The 20,334-nt window shown below is 40.3% G+C and overlaps 1 protein-coding gene across 4 annotated transcripts; it reads left to right on the forward strand.

The window, feature by feature from the left end:
• The first annotated feature begins 5,005 nt into the window (after positions 1–5,005).
• LOC139415302 (interleukin-6 receptor subunit beta-like) lies at positions 5,006–19,211 on the forward strand. 4 transcript variants are annotated; one of them, XM_071163335.1, is made up of 16 exons: positions 5,007–5,288; positions 6,224–6,344; positions 8,442–8,614; positions 9,044–9,121; positions 9,292–9,368; positions 9,478–9,505; positions 9,694–9,816; positions 10,087–10,166; positions 10,290–10,518; positions 10,634–10,798; positions 10,930–11,028; positions 11,138–11,299; positions 15,001–15,159; positions 15,426–15,495; positions 15,649–15,724; positions 16,424–16,868. In XM_071163335.1, the coding sequence occupies exons 1-16, from the start codon at positions 5,225–5,227 to the stop codon at positions 16,736–16,738; spliced, it is 2,019 nt and encodes a 672-aa protein (XP_071019436.1). In that variant the 5' UTR covers positions 5,007–5,224; the 3' UTR covers positions 16,739–16,868. The 4 variants fall into 4 exon arrangements, with proteins under 4 accessions (XP_071019459.1, XP_071019436.1, XP_071019443.1 ...); XM_071163342.1 differs by having other exon boundaries at positions 11,141–11,299; XM_071163351.1 differs by having other exon boundaries at positions 5,064–5,288; positions 9,292–9,362; positions 16,424–19,211.
• The last annotated feature ends 1,123 nt before the right edge of the window (positions 19,212–20,334 follow it).

Here is a 20,334-nt window from a genome sequence, read left to right on the forward strand (position 1 = left end):
CAGGGCCTCCAGCTTGAGACCCAGGGCCTCCAGCTTGATGATGAGCTTGGAGGGCACTATGGTGTTGAATGCTCAGCTGTAGTCAAAGAACAGCATTCTTACATAGGTATTCCTTTTGTCCAGATGGGATAGGGCAGTGTGCAGTGTGATGGCGATTGCGTCGTATGTGGACCTGTTGGGGTGGTATGCAAACTGAAGTGGGTCTAGGGTGGCTGGTAAGATGGAGGTGATATGATCCTTGACTAGTCTCTCAAAGCACTTCATGATGACAGAAGTGAGTGCTACGGGGTGGTAGTCATTTAGTTTAGTTATCTTTTCCTTCTTGGGTATAGGATCAATGGTAGCCATCTTGGCGCATGTGGGGACAACAGACTGGGATAGGGATTGATTGAATATGTCCGTAAACACACCAGCCAGCTGATCTACGCATGCTTTGAGGACGCGGTTAGGGATGCCGTCTGGGCCAGCAGCCTTGCGGGGGTTAACACGTTTAAATGTTTTACTCTTGTCAGCCACGAAGAAGGAGGGGGGTGGCCCAGTCCTTGTCTGTGGGCCGCAACTGTGGCACTGTGTTATCCTCAAAGCGGGGCAAAGAAGGTGTTTAGTTTGTCTGGAAGCGTGACGTCGGTGTCCGTGACGTGGCTGGATTTATTTTTGTAGTCCGGGATTTCCTGTAGACCCTGCCACAAACGTCTCGTGTCTGAGCCATTGAGTTGCGACTCCACCTTGTCCCTGTACTGTCTTCTTTGATTGCCTTGCGGAGGGAATAGCTACACTGTTTATATTCAGACATATTCCCAGACCTCTTTCCATAGTTAAATGGGGTGGATCGCGCTTTCAGTTTTGTGCGAATGCCGCCATCCAGCCACGGTTTCTGGTTCGGGAAGGTTTTAATAGTCTCAGCGGGTACAACATCTCCAATGCACTCCTTTATAAATGCACTCACCGAGTCAGCGTATAGGTCGATGTTGTTCTCTGAGGCTGACCAGAACATACTCCAGTTCGTGTGATCAAAACAATCTTGAAGCGTGGCTTCCGATTGTTCAGACCAGCGTTGAATGGTTCTCGTCACTGGTACATCCTGTTTGTGTTTCTGCCTAGAAGACGGAAGGAGCAAGATGGCTTCTTGGTCGGATTTGCTGATGCGAGGGCAGGGAAGAGCTTTGTAAGCATAGCGGAAGTTAGAGTAGCAGTGGTCGAGGGTATTGTGCAAGGGCGTAAAGCAAATCAATATGCTGGAAGAATTTAGGTAGACTTGTCCTCAAATTTGCTTTGTTAAAATCCCCAGCTACAATAAATGCAGCCTCAGGATGTATGGTTTCCAGTTTTCATATAGTCCAGTGAAGTTCCTTGATAGCCGTTGTCGTAGAAATATTGGTCCAATAATATTTCTCAGATACCGGAATTTGTGAAATCAAATGGACTTTATTACAAAGTAACAAGCCGAGCTGGTCCATGGATCAACTGTTTTTCCCAGCCTCTGCACACTCCTTTTAAACAGTTCCATCCTTACATCACATACAGTCACTCCTCTCTATGTAAACTATTTTGGCTTCACGCCACTATTGTTTCCCACCTTCAGTTCTTTCTTTGAGGCTGACTTTTTCCCACCTCTACAAATCATTTAACACTCTACAAATCACTGAATCGATTATATTGGTGGCACAACTGTTAAGGTTTGATTAAAAAAAGAATAGGGCACCTTTCCAGGCTGCAGTCACAAATACATTAATTATATTGATTCTGACACTTCTTATCCAGGCATGCATCTGGATTAGAATGTGTGTCTATTCATTTTGTTTATTGGCTTTTCTTATGCTATACAGGTGTGGTTACAGGTTCCTTTAAAGCTTTTATTGATTATGTTTTATTACATTAATATTTAACAATATGCTACTGAAAAATCACCATACCGTCTTGGTGTCTGCTTGAAGGGGAACGTACACAGCTGTGACTATAACTGCCGAGAATTATTTTGGTAGGTATAAAATAGCCAGCACTTGATTGTAAGGAATTCTAGATTGGGTGAGCAGAAGGACTTGAGTTCCTGTATGTTGTTATGATTACACCATGAGTCGTTAATCATGAAGAATACACCACCGCCCTTCCTTTTCCCAGAGAGGCGTTTATCTCTATCAGCGTGATGCATGGAGAAGCCCAGTGGCTGAACCGATTCTGATAACATATCCCGAGAGAGCCATGTTTCCGTGAAACAGAATGTTACAATCTCTGATGTCTCTCTGGAAGGCAACCCTTGCTCGAATTTTGTATACCTTGTTGTCAAGAGACTGGACATGGCAAGTAGGCAAGTAGTATACTCGGGAGTGGTGTGCGATGTGCATGTCTACGGAGCCTGGCCAGGTGGCCGGCTTAGTCTTCCCCTCCTGCGACGTCGTTGTTTTAGATCGCCTACTGGAATTAGCTACATTGTACGGGGTGGTGGTCCACACAGAGAGTCCACTTTGGGAAAGTCGTATTCTTGGTCATAATGTTGGTATGTTGACATTGCTCTTATATCCAATAGTTCTTCCCGGGCTGTATGTAATAAGACTTAAGATTTCCTGGGGTACCAGTGTAAGAAATAATTCATAAACTAAATACTGCATAGTTTACTAATAACTTGAAGTGAGGCAACCATCTCTATCAGCGCCATGCTGATTTTTAGGACGATTTTAAGCAGAATACATGATACAAAAACAATTAGAAACATCTAAAGTGCTCAATATTGTTATTTTCCTGAACAAACAGCTCTGTCATAATCCACTCACACCTCTCCATCGGGCTTGGGGCTTGCTATCAACACGAGATGCACCTCCCATTCCCACTCACACTCTCTCAAAAAAAAACGAATAGATTAAAAGCTGATCAATCGCTTTCAATTTGAGGATAGATATTTATTTTGAATAAATTGACTTCAAAATACTTTTGTTTGTGATATATTGAAAACGTAAAAACATAATATTGTGGTTGATATGTACATTTAAAACACTATTACAATTTCAAAAATATCCAGAAAGAGTGTGCTTTTGTGATCCGTATTAAGTTTTACAGAGCTTAAAACAGCAATGCTGACCAATTCAGTCCCCATATTTCTCCTGTCCGTCCACTGATTTGATTTTCTCTGGCGTCAGCTCTCTTTCCAGCTTTGACACAAAGATGGAAGAGACCACTTAGAATAGAACAGGTTTAATTGCTGTAACTGCTACAATTATATTGACACACTTCATTTAAACTTCAGTTAAACTCTATAGCAGTCCCTCCAGGCTTCTGTGATTCTGCAACCGCATAAGTCAATGCAAAATCAACCAATCAGAGAGTATCATGCGAGAGCTTGCAGGGAACTGAAGCTGCCGCATGTACAGTAGTATGGCCTCGCTGAGGTGCGGAAGTTCTCGTGAAGTAGTACACCTTTTTAGGATAACATCAGATACAACAAGACCAACTCCACCCTCTTCGTAGGCAGGTTTGCCTCTCCTCAGCGAGGAGAACTAAGTCTACATCACAGAGCACTTGCTGTATACTGCTTAATTTGGGATCACGCCATTTTTTTCCAATTTCGCCTAAAATGACATACCCATATCTAACTGCCTGTAGCTCAGGTCCTGAAGCAAGGATATGGTACCATTTGAAAGAAAACACTGAAGTTTGTGGAAATGTGAGTTGAATGTAGGAGAATATAACACACTAGATCTGGTAGAATAAAATACACTGAAAAAAAACACTTTTCTACAACCATCTTCGAAATGCAACAGAAAGGTCCCAGTTCTAGCCATCACTCTGGTTCTAATTCCGATGGTGTCCACAAGATGGCAGCAGTGTAAGTGCAATATTTCAGATGGATAACTTGAAGTATAAGCAAACTACATGACATTTAGTGTGAAGTCACCCAGGTACATTTGGGCAAGGAGACATTTGCATCCGTATCAAATTTTTCTGCAAGAATATCATCAAATCTGTATACTTGGACTTTGATTTAGCTTTTCTAGTATTAGTAGTCATATTATAAGTTCAACATTTGCAAAACAACCAGTTTTCATAACTTCATAACTCTCCATATTCTTGTAATATTTGTCCAAAAGGAAAAGGCATGCTGTCACACAAGGTTACTCCGGATACTCCCGTAAAGCCTAGCTCATTGGCTATCTAGTTAGCTTTGTTTGACCCCGAAATGTAATTGACGTCAATATAGACAACTTGAAATAACATACAAACAATGTACTTTAACACATTTACAAGCCATGGTTCTCAAAGTTTAGAGAACCATAGTGTATCAAAGACACAGCAACATCCAACAATCACATTACACTGGCTTTACAACCCCGCTAGCTCCGAATAAGTAGAAGGATGGGAATGAATCTCTGTAACATCTTACATTTGTGTGAATTGTCATTTTTTATTGTGTTGGCTAAAGCATTGTACAGCAGATAAAATGCACAAAATAAGTAATACTTCTGGTGAGGAGCACCATAGCTTACGATAGACCTGGAGTGGAGTTCCTCTTGAAAGGCAATTTGCATATGGAAATATAACACACATTTAATAGGTACATTTTTGTAGGTATGACGTGAATAAGGCAATGGTAAAGAAATGCATTCATTTCAGGGAAACTGAAAATGGGAATCCAATTTGAGGATGTAAGAGACGGTTGGATTAGCCTCAAAATTGACCTCACCTTCAGCTGATTCCCAGAAGGACCTCCCAAAGTGGCTTCATTCAGATTGGTTGAGCAAACCATTGTAAAGAAATGCTTCTTAACCTCTGTAATGTCTGATGCTTTTGATATGAAAGTGTCCATCAAAGCCTGAGCTGGTTGTTTCAGGAGCAGTGTGAAAATAGATGATGCTACTGTGTGGGAAGGTATGTTATTTTCGGTCACCCCAGGAGATCGCAGTGGCCAACATTCTCTCTGTAACGATACGCCAATGTGGCACCTTAATCCCCCAACAGTCAGAACAGTCCCCTCCCCCAACACGGTGGTTTGTGGTTGAGAGTCTGCTTGCTCTGTCTTTCTACCTGACAAAAAACAAGAGTATGCTGACATTTCTCTCCCCACAGTTTCATTTACAAGAAGAGTAACTGAAACAGGTTTGAGGACATCTGCATGGAACAGTGTTAACAGTCCAGCAAACCCACGTCTCCTTGGCTATACGCAGACGGATCAACCCTGGATAATCACCTGTTTGGACACTTTACACACTAACTCCCTCAGGGGGTTGTTGAGGTGATGGAGGCAAAGGAACACTGGTTCCTGCCAGGGTTTCTGGTTCTTGCTATGGTAATAGCTCAAGGTACTATTATATTTCTCTCTACTCAGCGGCTTTCAGTGGCTCTTGGCTCAGTATCAGTTCTTTTCAGCTTATCTCTGTAGTGATACCCTTGTCATACTGCCAAAACCATAAGAGAACGCTAAAATGCATTTACTGTGATCAAGGTGTGACAATGCGGAAGCTTTTGGTTAGCTTGTGACAGCGCTGCTACTGTAAATTATCTGTACAGAACTACAGATGAAATATGTGTAGAATTTATTTCACACTGATAGTTACAATTATATTTCTATCTCATTTTTGAAATACTCATTTGGGGATGCTTATGCAAAGTAACATCTAATGTGATATAGTGATTAATAGTAAATTCCACTCATAATATACAGTGCCCTCCATAATTATTGGGACAGTGGAGCATTTTTTCTTCTTTTGGGTCTTTACTTCAAAAGTTTGGATTTGAAATCAAACAATGACTGAGGTTAAAGTGCAGTCAGCCAGCTTTAATTTGAGGGTATTTTCATCCATATCGTGTGAACCGTTAAGAAATTGCAGAACTTTTTGTACATAGTGTGACTCTACAAACCTGTTGGATGCATTTGCTGTTTGTTTTGGTTGTGTTTCAGATTATTTTTACCATTCATTTCTATTGGGGGTCTATGTCCAAAAAGTTCTGTAATTTCTAAACGGTTCACACAATATCAATCAAAATACCCTCAAATTAAAGATGACAATCTGCACTTTAACCTCAGTCATTGTATAATTCCAAATACAAAGTGCTGAAATACAGACCCCAAAATAACAAAACATGCTTGACTGTCCCAATAATTACGGAGGGGATATTCAGTTTAACTCGACCCTCTTTGGTGAGAGCAAATAAGTTGAAGACATACTACTGAAAAGGACAGCAACTCATAATTTCTCTCTTCATTTAAACACTCTTTTTACATTTCTTAATAAAGGGACAACTAGTAGTTTTTCTAGTCCTCAATGCTACAAGAAAACTGAAAAAGCTACCACCTATACATGTGAATGGACGAAGTCTGGGTCTATGCAAAATGCCACCTATGAGCTTTTTTACAAGTAAGTTAGCTATGCATGTTTGTGCACTTTCCATAAGTCACACAGACAGAGACCTCAAACTCAGCGTGTTATTAGTATGCCTCCATGAACCTGGCAGGATCCAGTTTGCTATTACAGTGCATTCGGAAATATTCAGAACCCTTGACTTTTTCCACATTTTGTTACGTTACAGCCTTATTCGAAAATGTATTAAATCATGTTTGTCCTCACCAATCTACACACAATACCCTATGATGACAAAGTGAAAAAAAAATGTTTTTTTAAATGTTAGCAAATTTATAAAAAATTGAAAATAGAAACCTTATTTACATAAGTATTCAGACCCTTTGCTATGAGACTTGAAATTGAGCTCAGGTGCATCCTGTTTTCATTGATCATTCTTGAGATGTTTCTACAACTTGGAGTCCACCTATGGTAAATTCAATTGATTAGACATGATTTGGGAAGGCACACACCTGTCTATATAAAGGTCCCCCCCCACAGTTGATAGTGCATGTCAGAGTAAAAACCAAGCCATGAGGTCGAAGGAATTCTCCATACAGGATTTTGTGGCCTCCATCATTCTTAAATGGAAGAAGTTTGGAACCACCAAGACTCTTCCTAGAGCTGGCCGCCCGGCCAAACTGGACATTTGGGGAGAAGAGTCTTAGTCAGGGAGTTGACCAAGAACCCAATGGTCAATCGGACAGAGCTCCAGAGTTCCTCTGTGGAGATGGGAACCTTCCAGAAGAACAACTCTGCAGCACTCTACTAATCAGGCCTTTATGGTAGAGTGGCCAGGCTGAAGCCACTTCTCAGTAAAAGGCACATGACTGCTAACTTGGAGTTTTCCAAAAGGCACCTAAAGGACTCTCAGACCATGAGAAACAAGATTCTCTGGTCTGAAGAAACCAAGAATGAACTCTTTGACCTGAATGCAAAGTGTCAAGTCTGGAAGAAACATGGCACCATCCCCATGGTGAAGCATGGTGGTGGCAGCATCATGCTGTGGGGATGTTTTTCAGCGGCAGGGACTGGGAGACTAGTTAGGATTGAGGAAAAGATTAACGGAGAGATCCTTAATGAAAACCTGCTCAGGACCTCAGACTGGGGTGAAGGTTCACCTTCCAACAGGACAACAACCCTAAGCATACAGCTAAGACAACGTAGGAGTGGCTTTGGGACAAGTCTCTGAATGTCCTTGAGTGGCCCAGCCAGAGCCCGGACTTGAACATCTCTGGAGATACCTGAACATAGCTGTGAAGCGACACTCTCCATCCAACCTGACAAAGCTTGAGAGTATGTGCAGTGAAGAATGGGAGAAACTCCCTAAATACAGTTGTGCCAAGCTTGTAGCATCACACCCAAGAAGATTTGATGCTGTAATCGCTGCCAAAGGTGCTCCAACAAAGTAGTGATATTTTTGTTTTTTATTTATACATTTCTAAAAACCTGTTTTTGCTTTGTCATTATGGGGTGTTGTGCATAGATTGATGAAATATAACAATTTAATCCATTTTAGAATAAGGCTGTAGCGTAACAACGTGGAAAAAGTCTAGGGGTCTGAATACTTTCCGAATGCACTGTATGTCAGAGACCTCTGACTTAGTTACTTTATGCTATGACAACAAGTGTTGTGAAATGTGAGTGTGTGTGCACGTTATGTGGACTGGTAGATAAAGCAAGGCTGACAGTGTGAAGACAGTTAATCCTCAAGCACAAGGCACAATAAACTGTAGTATATCCCCAATCAATAAACTATTCATTCTTTTCTGTTTCTGAAATGCATATATTATTATTTGACCCTGCGGTTATCTATGAATGTTTGAACATCTTGGCCATGTACTGTTATAATCTCCAGCCAGCACAGCCAGAAGAGGACTGGCCACTCCTCAGAGCCTGGTTTCTTCCTAGGTTCCTGCCATTCTAGGGAGTTTTTCCTACCTACCGTGCTTCTACATCTGCATTGCTTGCTGTTTGGGGGTTTAGGCTGGGTTTCTGTATAGCACTTTGTGAAATCGGCTGATGTAAAAAAAGGCTTTATTAATACATTTGATTGATTTGATATCTGTTTAGTGTGTGTGTACCAACTGTTGCTGTCATCCTTAATGTTTTCAGGCGCTCCAATTCTACGGAAAATAAAAAATCATTGGGCAAAAATCAGCAGAGCTATATCTTTGTGAATGACGATAAAGTGCTCGAAAAAGTGCCCGTGGATCTATGGGTGGTTGCTGATATGGGCAACTGGAGCTGCCAGTCACTCAGTACCTCTGTTCGACTTAATGAAAGTGGTAAAAAAAACTTTTTTTATTCACAAGATTCTGTTTTTCTATGTAAAATACAGGCTAAGTAATACAAAATGCAGACAGTCAAAACATTAAACTCAAAACACATCTTCCAGATAGCCTTGGGTGCCTGATTGACTTTCCTACTCGCCATGTCTTTCCAGTAGCCCTGTCCTGTTTCATCTGGTCCTTTTAATTGCACTATTGATTGATGCACTTGATTTTATGATTTGATGTACTGCACTAGATTCTATGTAGGCCTACTTTTAATGTAAGATGTCATTGAGTGTCCTGAAAGGCATCTGCCAAATAAAAAGTACTATTATTATTAAGAATCCACAAAGGACTTCACATGAATAACCATGGTATGATTTTAATCCCAAGAGTCATATTGTAATCCTTGTTAAGGTATAACGTTTTGTTATTTCCCTGCAGTTAAGTATGAAGCGCCCCAAAATATGTCTATGTCAAGATCCTCAAGTAATCTTACCCTCAGCTGGGTTAACAAGGAAGGTAATAAAGGCCATGCTCAAAGTGAACATTTTCCAAGATTCAAGAGTTTATAAGATATCAGATGAGATGTGTTACATTTCAAGTAACACCAGAGAAAAGAGGCTATGAGTCAAATAAAAATGTAGTCGTAAAGAAATGCAAACCATTCTTAAAGGACACTTTTGTCACAGAAGTGAAAAATCACATGCCGGAAGATGTTGTATTAAAGGTCAAGTTCAGAAGATTAGAGAAAACCTCCGGGGTATGGGTAAGATCTCTTCTTTTCCTTGCAACAATGCTTCCATTCGTTGTTTTCTTATTTTCTGATGATTAGTATTTTTGCCTTAATTAATTTTATATTTTCTCTGTTGGTTTAGAACACAACTGAAACAGAAGTCAAACAAGGTGAGCTACTTTCAGTTTCACTAAGCTCTTTTGAGAAATAAGCATCCCTTTCTGGCATATCCGAAATGCAGTAGAGCGACAACACATTGTAATGTTCGTTTGGGTCTGAATAAAATTCAGCCTGAGTGTTCGAAACAGTGCAAAACTATCACTAGAGTGAGACTGTAAACCTGTGTTTGTCTGTACAGCCATGGTCACTCTGGAGATTCTCCAGAACCAACACATGTACCAACTGCAGGTCAGACAAAAGTCCAAGCATGTCAAACGTCCCCTGTGGAGCGACTGGACTCCAATCTTGGACGTTCCCACTGGTGAGCAATGGATATTTCACTGTAACACTCGCTGCAGCCGCCTACAGTCCAACTCATCAGGTTTAAGTGCTATTTGAAATCAGTCAATTCTGTTCTTACATATAGGCCTACTGCAGTAGATGATGTTCGGAAATAATGTCCGGTTCTTCAATTCATGAATTTCATTTTAATCTTCTATATTGTCTGAATTTTGAATTGACTGACTCTGCCCCAAGATAGAGACATTTTCCTGGCTTACCATTTCTGGTTGTAACTGTAATTTTGTTGCAGAAATCCAAAATGCCACAGAGGTTAAGTGGACAGTGGAGGATTTTAACAACGGTACCCGACTCCTCAATCTGACTTGGGGTGTAAGTTACAGAATGTTACACAGCGTTGAAAATTAAACAACATTCTAGAATCTGCTGATTACGATCAGGCTCAAATTGTGTTTTAAACAGCTGCATAACTTAATTTGTACCCGTGTCTTCCAGACACCACCTTATCCAGTCTCTGTGGGACAGGTGAATTACAACCTCTCTCTCCATATTTGGCCTTGCCAACTAAAGCGAAAGAACCACACCAATATCACTACCACTGAGTTTAGTGTTTATGTGACTTACTCTGCTGTCAGTGGTTACATTTTTGCCTTTAATAAGGTGGGAAAGTCATCGCAGACACATATCCTTGTCCCAGCAAAACATCTTACATATCCCAGGAAGTGTAAGTATGTGTGTGCGTTTGTGTGTGTGTGTTCGTTTGTGCTTTTGCTTCATTTATTTCTACACAATGATGTTCATTCCTTAAATCAACATTTTGTTATTTCATTTCCAATTAGCTTGGCCTGATGACAAACTCATCCCACGCAATTATAACCCTCGCCTTAAAAATTCCTGTCTGGAATGGTACAAGCTAACAGACGGAGAAACACAACCAGCCAAAGTGAATATATTAAAAATGATAAATGGAACAGTGGAGGAAACACTCAAATCTGTCAGACAAAGTAAGGGGGAACTTCACGAAAAGTATATATTTCTTAAGAATAAGAAATGTCTGTTCGTCTTACTGTGATAGACCAAGATATATAGTATCTTGTATCTTGAACTGAAGATAATGTCTGGTTTTGATTTTTAGAGATGGACGACTATGTACGTTACTTTTACCTCGTTCACAAACAAACTGATGGAAAGCCACAAACAACAGAAATGCGTCTCATGTACAAAAAAGAGGGTGGTAAGCAAAGCTCATATAAAAAAATCTAACTGTCACAGCAATGCTAGATGATGTAGTTCTTTACTACAAAATACTGTATACAGTATTTAACAGGAATATCTTTTTTCAGCAGCTAGTAAGGCACCTGAGGATTTCACTGTTAAAGTAGTAACCAACTCTGCAGTGCTGCATTGGAAACCTATTCCTGTGCAAGACCAGCAAGGCTTCCTTACACACTACGAAGTCTGCTACACAAGAAGCCAAAATAATGGGGCCCACATTGAAATAAAAAGTAAAGTTATCCTCCTAACTAGATGAGTTAATGCTCTGTGGTGAACATGTGTAATTGTCTAATGAATGAATTAAAATAGTATTTACAGCACCAGTCAAAAGTTTGGACATATCTACTCATTCAAGGTTCTCTTTATTTTTTACTATTTTCTACATTGTAGAATAATAGTGAAAGACATCAAAACTATGAAATAACACACATGGAATCATGTAGTAAACAAAAGTTAAACAATTAAAAATATATGTTGTATTTTAGATTATTCAAATTAGCCAACCTGTGTCTTGACAGTTTTGCACTCTTTTGGCATTCTCTCAACCAGCTTCAATTGGAATGCTTTTCCAAAGCTCTTGAAGGCGTTCCCACATATGCTGAGCACTTGTTGACTGCTTTTCCTTCACTCTGCGGTCCAACTCATCCCAAACCATCTCAATTGGGTTGAGGTTTGGTGATTGTGGAGGCCAGGTCATCTGATGCAGAACTCCATCACTCTCCTTCTTTGTCAAACAGCTCTTACACAGCTTGTAGGTGTGTTGGGTCATTGTCCTGTTGAAAAATAAATGATACAGTGCCTTGCGAAAGTATTCGGCCCCCTTGAACTTTGCGACCTTTTGCCACATTTCAGGCTTCAAACATAAAGATATAAAACTGTATTTTTTTGTGAAGAATCAACAACAAGTGGGACACAATCATGAAGTCGAACGACATTTATTGGATATTTCAAACTTTTTTAACAAATCAAAAACTGAAAAATTGGGCGTGCAAAATTATTCAGCCCCCTTAAGTTAATACTTTGTAGCGCCACCTTTTGCTGCGATTACAGCTGTAAGTCGCTTGGGGTATGTCTCTATCAGTTTTGCACATCGAGAGACTGAAATTTTTTCCCATTCCTCCTTGCAAAACAGCTCGAGCTCAGTGAGGTTGGATGGAGAGCATTTGTGAACAGCAGTTTTCAGTTCTTTCCACAGATTCTCGATTGGATTCAGGTCTGGACTTTGACTTGGCCATTCTAACACCTGGATATGTTTATTTTTGAACCATTCCATTGTAGATTTTGCTTTATGTTTTGGATCATTGTCTTGTTGGAAGACAAATCTCCGTCCCAGTCTCAGGTCTTTTGCAGACTCCATCAGGTTTTCTTCCAGAATGGTCCTGTATTTGGCTCCATCCATCTTCCCATCAATTTTAACCATCTTCCCTGTCCCTGCTGAAGAAAAGCAGGCCCAAACCATGATGCTGCCACCACCATGTTTGACAGTGGGGATGGTGTGTTCAGCTGTGTTGCTTTTACGCCAAACATAACGTTTTGCATTGTTGCCAAAAAGTTCAATTTTGGTTTCATCTGACCAGAGCACCTTCTTCCACATGTTTGGTGTGTCTCCCAGGTGGCTTGTGGCAAACTTTAAACGACACTTTTTATGGATATCTTTAAGAAATGGCTTTCTTCTTGCCACTCTTCCATAAAGGCCAGATTTGTGCAATATACGACTGATTGTTGTCCTATGGACAGAGTCTCCCACCTCAGCTGTAGATCTCTGCAGTTCATCCAGAGTGATCATGGGCCTCTTGGCTGCATCTCTGATCAGTCTTCTCCTTGTATGAGCTGAAAGTTTAGAGGGACGGCCAGGTCTTGGTAGATTTGCAGTGGTCTGATACTCCTTCCATTTCAATATTATCGCTTTGCACAGTGCTCCTTGGAATGTTTAAAGCTTGGGAAATCTTTTTGTATCCAAATCCGGCTTTAAACTTCTTCACAACAGTATATCGGACCTGCATGGTGTGTTCCTTGTTCTTCATGATGCTCTCTGCGCTTTTAACGGACCTCTGAGACTATCACAGTGCAGGTGCATTTATACGGAGACTTGATTACACACAGGTGGATTGTATTTATCATCATTAGTCATTTAGGTCAACATTGGATCATTCAGAGATCCTCACTGAACTTCTGGAGAGAGTTTGCTGCACTGAAAGTAAAGGGGCTGAATAATTTTGCACGCCCAATTTTTCAGTTTCTGATTTGTTAAAAAAGTTAGAAATATCCAATAAATGTCGTTCCACTTCATGATTGTGTCCCACTTGTTGTTGATTCTACAATGGAATGGTTCAAAAATAAACATATCCAGGTGTTAGAATGGCCAAGTCAAAGTCCAGACCTGAATCCAATCGAGAATCTGTGGAAAGAACTGAAAACTGCTGTTCACAAATGCTCTCCATCCAACCTCACTGAGCTCGAGCTGTTTTGCAAGGAGGAATGGGAAAAAATGTCAGTCTCTCGATGTGCAAAACTGATAGAGACATACCCCAAGCAACTTACAGCTGTAATCGCAGCAAAAGGTGGCGCTACAAAGTATTAACTTAAGGGGGCTGAATAATTTTGCACGCCCAATTTTTCAGTTTTTGATTTGTTAAAAAAGTTTGAAATATCCAATAAATGTCGTTCCACTTCATGATTTCAACTTGTTGTTGATTCTTCACAAAAAAATACAGTTTTATATCTTTATGTTTGAAGCCTGAAATGTGGCAAAAGGTCGCAAAGTTCAAGGGGGCCGAATACTTTCGCAAGGCACTGTAGTCCCACTAAGTGTAAATCAGATGGGATGGCGTATCGCTGCAGACTGCTGTGGTAGCCATGCTGGTTAAGTGTGCCTTGAATTATAAATACATCACTGACAGTGTCACCAGCAAAGCACCCCCACACCATCACACCTCCTCCTCCATGCTTCACGGTGGGAACCACACATGCGGAGGTCCGTTCACCTACTCTGCGTCTCACAAAGACACGACGGTTGGAAGCAAAAATCTCAAATTTGGACTCATCAGACCAAAGGACAGATTTCCACCGGTCTAATGTCTATGGCTCGTGTTCCTTGGCCCAAGCAAGTCTCTTCTTCTTCTTATTGGTGTCCTTTAAAAGTGGTTTATTTGCAACAATTCAACCATGAAGGCCTGATTCACACAGTCTCCTCTGAACAGTTGATGTTGAGATGTGTCTGCTACTTGAACTCTGTGAAACGTTTATTTGGGCTGCAATCTGAGGTGCAGTTAACTCTAATGAACTTATCCTCTGCAGCAGAGGTAACTCTGGGTCTTCCTTTCCTGTGACGGTCCTCATGAGAGACAGTTTCATCATAGCGCATGTTGGTTTTTGCGACTGCACTTGAAGAAACGTTCAAACTTCTTGACATTTTCCTAATTGACTCACCTTCATGTCTTAAAATAATGATGGACTGTCATTTCTCTTTTCTTATTTGACCTGTTCTTGCCATAATATGGATTTGGTCTTTTACTAAATAGGGCTATCTTCTGTATACCAACACTACCTTGTCACAACACAACTGATTGTCTCAAACGCATTAAGAAGGAAAGAAATTCCACAAATGAACTTTTAACAAGGCACACCTGTTAATTGAAATGCATTTGCGCAGACTACCTCATGAAGCTGATTGAAAGAATGCCAAGAGTGTGCAAAGCTGTCATCAAAGGAAAGGGTGGCTCCTTTGAATAATCTCAAATATAAAATATATTTTGATTTGTATAACACTTTTGGTTACTACATGATTCCATGTGTGTTATTTCATAGTTGATGTCTTCACTATTATTCTACAATGTAGAAAATAGTAAAACAAATAAAAACCCTTGAATGTGTAAGTGTGTCCAAACTTTTGACTTATAAATATTAATATCACATTTCTGTCTCTTATCAGAGTGTCACAACATTTCAGCATCAAAAACAGAGTACCTTATTCAAAACCTGACACCTGAGTCCGACTACAATATCTATCTTGCTGGAGCAACGGCTGCAGGCTCAGGACGAAATATATCTATCCATATCTTGACAAAGCCTCAACACAAGTCCATTACTGGTATGAATCAAGAAGATAGGAATGATTTTTAATGGCACAGACTATACTAGACCAGAGAACAATCAAAACATTCAAACTATTTTGAAATAGAGAGTACATACATTCATGTTATGATTATATTTTATTTCAGTTGGGATTTTTACTATTCAAATGATTGACATGTGGATGCTGCCTGAATTATGTGTTCATACAGATTCAAGATGCTTAACACTAACAACTCACCAACATAAAATAATAAAATAATCTTCTTTATCTTCTCCAATAAGGCTGGATGATAGCTGGCAGAATTGTTTTAATTGCAATATTAATAACAATATGCTTATTTATCATCAAGAGGTGAGATGATATATATATATTTTTACAACACATCTTCAGGACTAGCAAGAAAACCTGGTCTATCCGGGATGAATATTGTTCATTTTATAAAAACATCAACAAGATTTCACACATCATACTAAACAGCATCTTTACCTTTATTCTAATTGTCAGACATAAAAGCAAGATCTTCCCACCAATACCACGTCCTATGGTCGCAGAGTCCAAGAACTATCGAGCGAGTACTCAGGTAAGATCCAATTAACAATTTACATATTTAGGATTGTGTTCTTACTTTTCTGTGCAGAACTCCACATTTTCCATAAATATAAAAAAGGTTGGACTGTGCTAGTGTCAGAATATATGCATCACATTATTGATACAAAACAGAATTTAAAGTAGACACTTATCACATGACATGCTCTGTTCTTTTACATAAAATCTAAAATGATAGAGTAATGCTATAGCCACGATTGATGCAAAAAGTAGTGCAATGACTCGAGCCCTGTGAGACTGTAACCATAAAAGGTAAGGTTAGTGACTACAGCCATAGAGGTGCTTATGTCTATGTGAATTGGTGGGAGGAAAGCACCTGCTGAGCAAACAAAGCACAATCTGAGGAGAAACTGCCTTCTGCACTCAGTCGCCACAAACTTTCCATGCATTCAACAAACAATATTGCACCCCAAAATGTATTTAACAGCTGGTATAGAAACGAATGTGAATGAGGGAAACTTTCTTACGTTTAAATAATGCCTAACTGGTGCGTTATACTTGTAAAGCGTAACTAACTTGAACCTTTGTCCAAGGCATGTACTGATACTGTTATCATTGAGACATTTGCCTGACTGTTCGAGTCCCTTCGAACCTGTGTAGCCAGAGTTCTGGTGAACTTGGGGCATCTCAAGTCAGGATTTGGTCTTGAATTGGAATGACTTGGTCTCAACAGGACATGTATGAGATTAAGGAAGAGGTGCATGAGCTGCAGCTACATGACAAGAGCAGCCAAGATCCCAACCCTGAGGAAGCCACTCTCCTGGAGGTGTGTGAAGACGAGAACGAGAAGAGCCTTGGAGACTCCAGCACACCAGATGGAGTCAGTAACCCACTGACCTCTGATTTTAAGGGCCAGTTGTTAAGTTTAGAAACCGCCGATCCAAGCCAAGGAGAGATTGACTGTGAAGTCACCATGCTGATGTATAGGAACGGTCTGGTCTTTGATATGAAGGCAGACTCCACCGAGGATGTCGGGACGCCACTGTAGACATCACTGCGGTAGCACTTACTTAAAGACTGTAATTAAAATGCATTATGGTGCATTATAAGACTTGTCATAACTTAAGCATGCAAGACCCCCTTAACATGGTGTATTGTAGTTTCCTATTGATCCTGAGTAAATAACAGCCATTTTGAGTCAGTTGAGAAACATGACATAATATAAGTAAGCAATAAGGCCCGAGGGGATGTGGTATATGGCCAATACCATGGCTAAGAGCTGTTCTTAGGCATAACACAGCACCCTTAGCTATGGTACATTGGCCATATACCACAAACCCCTGAGGTGCCTTATTGCCATTATAAACTGGTTACTAAGATAATTAGAACAGTAAACAAGTAATTTTGTGTCATACCCGTGGTTTTCAGCCAATCAGCATTCAGGGCTCGAACGACCAGGTTTATAATAATCCTTATAATAAATAACACATTATAAAAGGTTAAAATCAAATCAAATCAAATTTATTTATATAGCCCTTCGTACATCAGCTGATATCTCAAAGTGCTGTACAGAAACCCAGCCTAAAACCCCAAACAGCAAGCAATGCAGGTGTAGAAGCACGGTGGCTAGGAAAAACTCCCTAGAAAGGCCAAAACCTAGGAAGAAACCTAGAGAGGAACCAGGCTATGTGGGGTGGCCAGTCCTCTTCTGGCTGTGCCGGGTGGAGATTATAACCGAACATGGCCAAGATGTTCAAATGTTCATAAATGACCAGCATGGTCGAATAATAATAAGGCAGAACAGTTGAAACTGGAGCAGCAGCACGGTCAGGTGGACTGGGGACAGCAAGGAGTCATCATGTCAGGTAGTCCTGGGGCATGGTCCTAGGGCTCAGGTCCTCCGAGAGAGAGAAAGAAAGAGAGAATTAGAGAGAGCATATGTGGGGTGGCCAGTCCTCTTCTGGCTGTGCCGGGTGGAGATTATAACAGAACATGGCCAAGATGTTCAAATGTTCATAAATGACCAGCATGGTCGAATAATAATAAGGCAGAACAGTTGAAACTGGAGCAGCAGCACGGCCAGGTGGACTGGGGACAGCAAGGAGTCATTATGTCAGGTAGTCCCGAGGCATGGTCCTAGGACTCAGGTCCTCCGAGAGAGAGAAATAAAGAGAGAAGGAGAGAATTAGAGAACGCACACTTAGATTCACACAGGACACCGAATAGGACAGGAGAAGTACTCCAAATATAACAAACTGACCCTAGCCCGACACATAAACTACTGCAGCATAAATACTGTAGGCTGAGACAGGAGGGGTCAGGAGACACTGTGGCCCCATCCGAGGACACCCCCGGACAGGGCCAAACAGGAAGGACATATTCATACATGTTCATAACAACTTATAAAGACTTAGATCTACAGACTTTAAGTAAAGTGTTACCAATACTGCTAGGGCCTGTGACGGTGGCCTGGCTGGGCCGTTTAGCACTTTGCCTGTTCAAATGACCAGGCTAATTCATTGACAGATTATTACTGTAGATGTAAATAGTTTGCATTGATGTGAGCGGCTTGAAAAATTATTTTTTGTATATTATTTTATGTTATAGATGTACCTTGTTAGCAATAAGGACTGTGTTGATTTGTGTTGTCTTCTACAATGTAGAAATGCCTTGGAATAGTACTGAATAATAATTACTTTTATCATTATAATGTTATATTTAAAGGCCTTCTATAGTGAGTAAAAGTAAACCTTCTAAAGTGAGTAAGTAAAAATCATACAGGGGTAGTAGACAACAAGTGAAACTGAAGTGTGAACTTCCCTTGTAAGAACTTTTACTCAGTAGGCTAGACAGGAAGTGGTGAGACACAGAACACTGGCCTAAAACCAACCTATGTATGTACATTACCAGGATGACAATATTGCTGACTCATTCATGTTTATGGTTGTTAGTGTTTCATCTCAACCTACTTAAGAAATGGAAAATAAAATGTTTCTGATGACGGTGTTCACCTTCAAAAAAAAAAAAAAGGTATGTTCTTTAAGGCGTGAATTCTGAATTCAGAGAATGGCATGTGTCTCAGAATGAATAGCTGTTTTAAAAGAACATCCAAATAGCATATTTAATCTCGTAGACCTGTGTATTTAACCACACATCAGATCAAGATGATAGTGTGTATATACACACTATCTATTGTGGGACAGATTCTGGTCAGATTTGGGTTACTAATGTGAACCACAAACATGGTACATTGAATCACAATGGAATCTAACCATAATGTTCACAGAAGTTAAAGCATCACAATCATTAACGTTGTGACAACGCGTAATATATTTGAACTACTGGTGTATTCATTGCCACTAAAGGGACCCATAGTATTAACAAATTGCAAACTTGAACCACAACAAGATCAGAAATGATTTTGAAATAAATGTTTACTGGGTTTTGATTGTGGATGTCTGGATGTGTTCAGATGGACATAGTTGTGTGGTGAACAAAATGTAATCAAATTCTGTTAATTCACTTTTTTCAGGCTTGATAGCAACCTGTCCACATACACAGTGCCTATCAAGTTCAAGTTTATTTTGTCACATGTACAGTAGTGAAATGCACAACTTGCACGCCCTACCCAACAGTGCAGTATTCAATACAAAAAAGGAAAGGATAGATAATAATCAAATATATAAAAACCATGAGAAAAAGAGAGGAAGCCATATACAGGGTCAGTGTGCAGGGATACTGGAGTATTGAGGTAGATGTAAATATGTAGGCAGCCATTAGGAGAAAGTGACTGGTAACAGCATTAATAATAATAACAATAGTAAACAGCATAGCAGCAGCATAAGTGGTGAGTGGGTGCCTGCGTGGTGGGGAGAGTGTCTACGTAAGTGTGAGGTGTGGGTGAGTGCAAGAGTGTCACTGTAGGCGGATGGATATTCATGTAAACAGGGCTGAAAAGCTGAAAAGTGACTGGTAACAGCATTAATAATAATAACAATAGTAAACAGCATAGCAGCAGCATAAGTGGTGAGGTGAGTGTCTACGTAAGTGTGAGTGTGTGGGTGAGTGTGTCTACGTGAGTGAGAGTGTGTGGGTGAGTGTCTATGTAAGTGTGTCTACATGAGTGTGTGGGTGAGTGTCTATGTAAGTGTGTCTACATGAGTGTGTGGGCGAGTGTCTATGTACAGTGCCTTGCGAAAGTATTCGGCCCCCTTGAACTTTGCGACCTTTTGCCACATTTCAGGCTTCAAACATAAAGATATAAAACTGTATTTTTTTGTGAAGAATCAACAACAAGTGGGACACAATCATGAAGTGGAATGACATTTATTGGATATTTCAAACTTTTTTAACAAATCAAAAACTGAAAAATTGGGCGTGCAAATTTATTCAGCCCCTTTACTTTCAGTGCAGCAAACTCTCTCCAGAAGTTCAGTGAGGATCTCTGAATGATCCAATGTTGACCTAAATGACTAATGATGATAAATACAATCCACCTGTGTGTAATCAAGTCTCCGTATAAATGCACCTGAACTGTGATAGTCTCAGAGGTCCGTTAAAAGCGCAGAGAGCATCATGAAGAACAAGGAACACACCAGGCAGGTCCGAGATACTGTTGTGAAGAAGTTTAAAGCCGGATTTGGA

This window comes from Oncorhynchus clarkii, chromosome 1 (assembly GCF_045791955.1).
Source record: "Oncorhynchus clarkii lewisi isolate Uvic-CL-2024 chromosome 1, UVic_Ocla_1.0, whole genome shotgun sequence".
NCBI lineage: Eukaryota > Metazoa > Chordata > Actinopteri > Salmoniformes > Salmonidae > Oncorhynchus > Oncorhynchus clarkii.

What these genes read in the sequence shown, in the direction of transcription:
- LOC139415302 (XM_071163335.1), top strand. Translation starts at nt 5,225, where the DNA reads ATGGAGGCAAAGGAACACTGGTTCCTGCCAGGGTTTCTGGTTCTTGCT. An exon ending in ACCTATGAGCTTTTTTACAA is followed by an intron (nt 6,345 to 8,441) that starts GTAAGTTAGCTA and finishes TAATGTTTTCAG; the next exon opens with GCGCTCCAATTCTACGGAAA. An exon ending in AGAAAACCTCCGGGGTATGG is followed by an intron (nt 9,369 to 9,477) that starts GTAAGATCTCTT and finishes CTGTTGGTTTAG; the next exon opens with AACACAACTGAAACAGAAGT.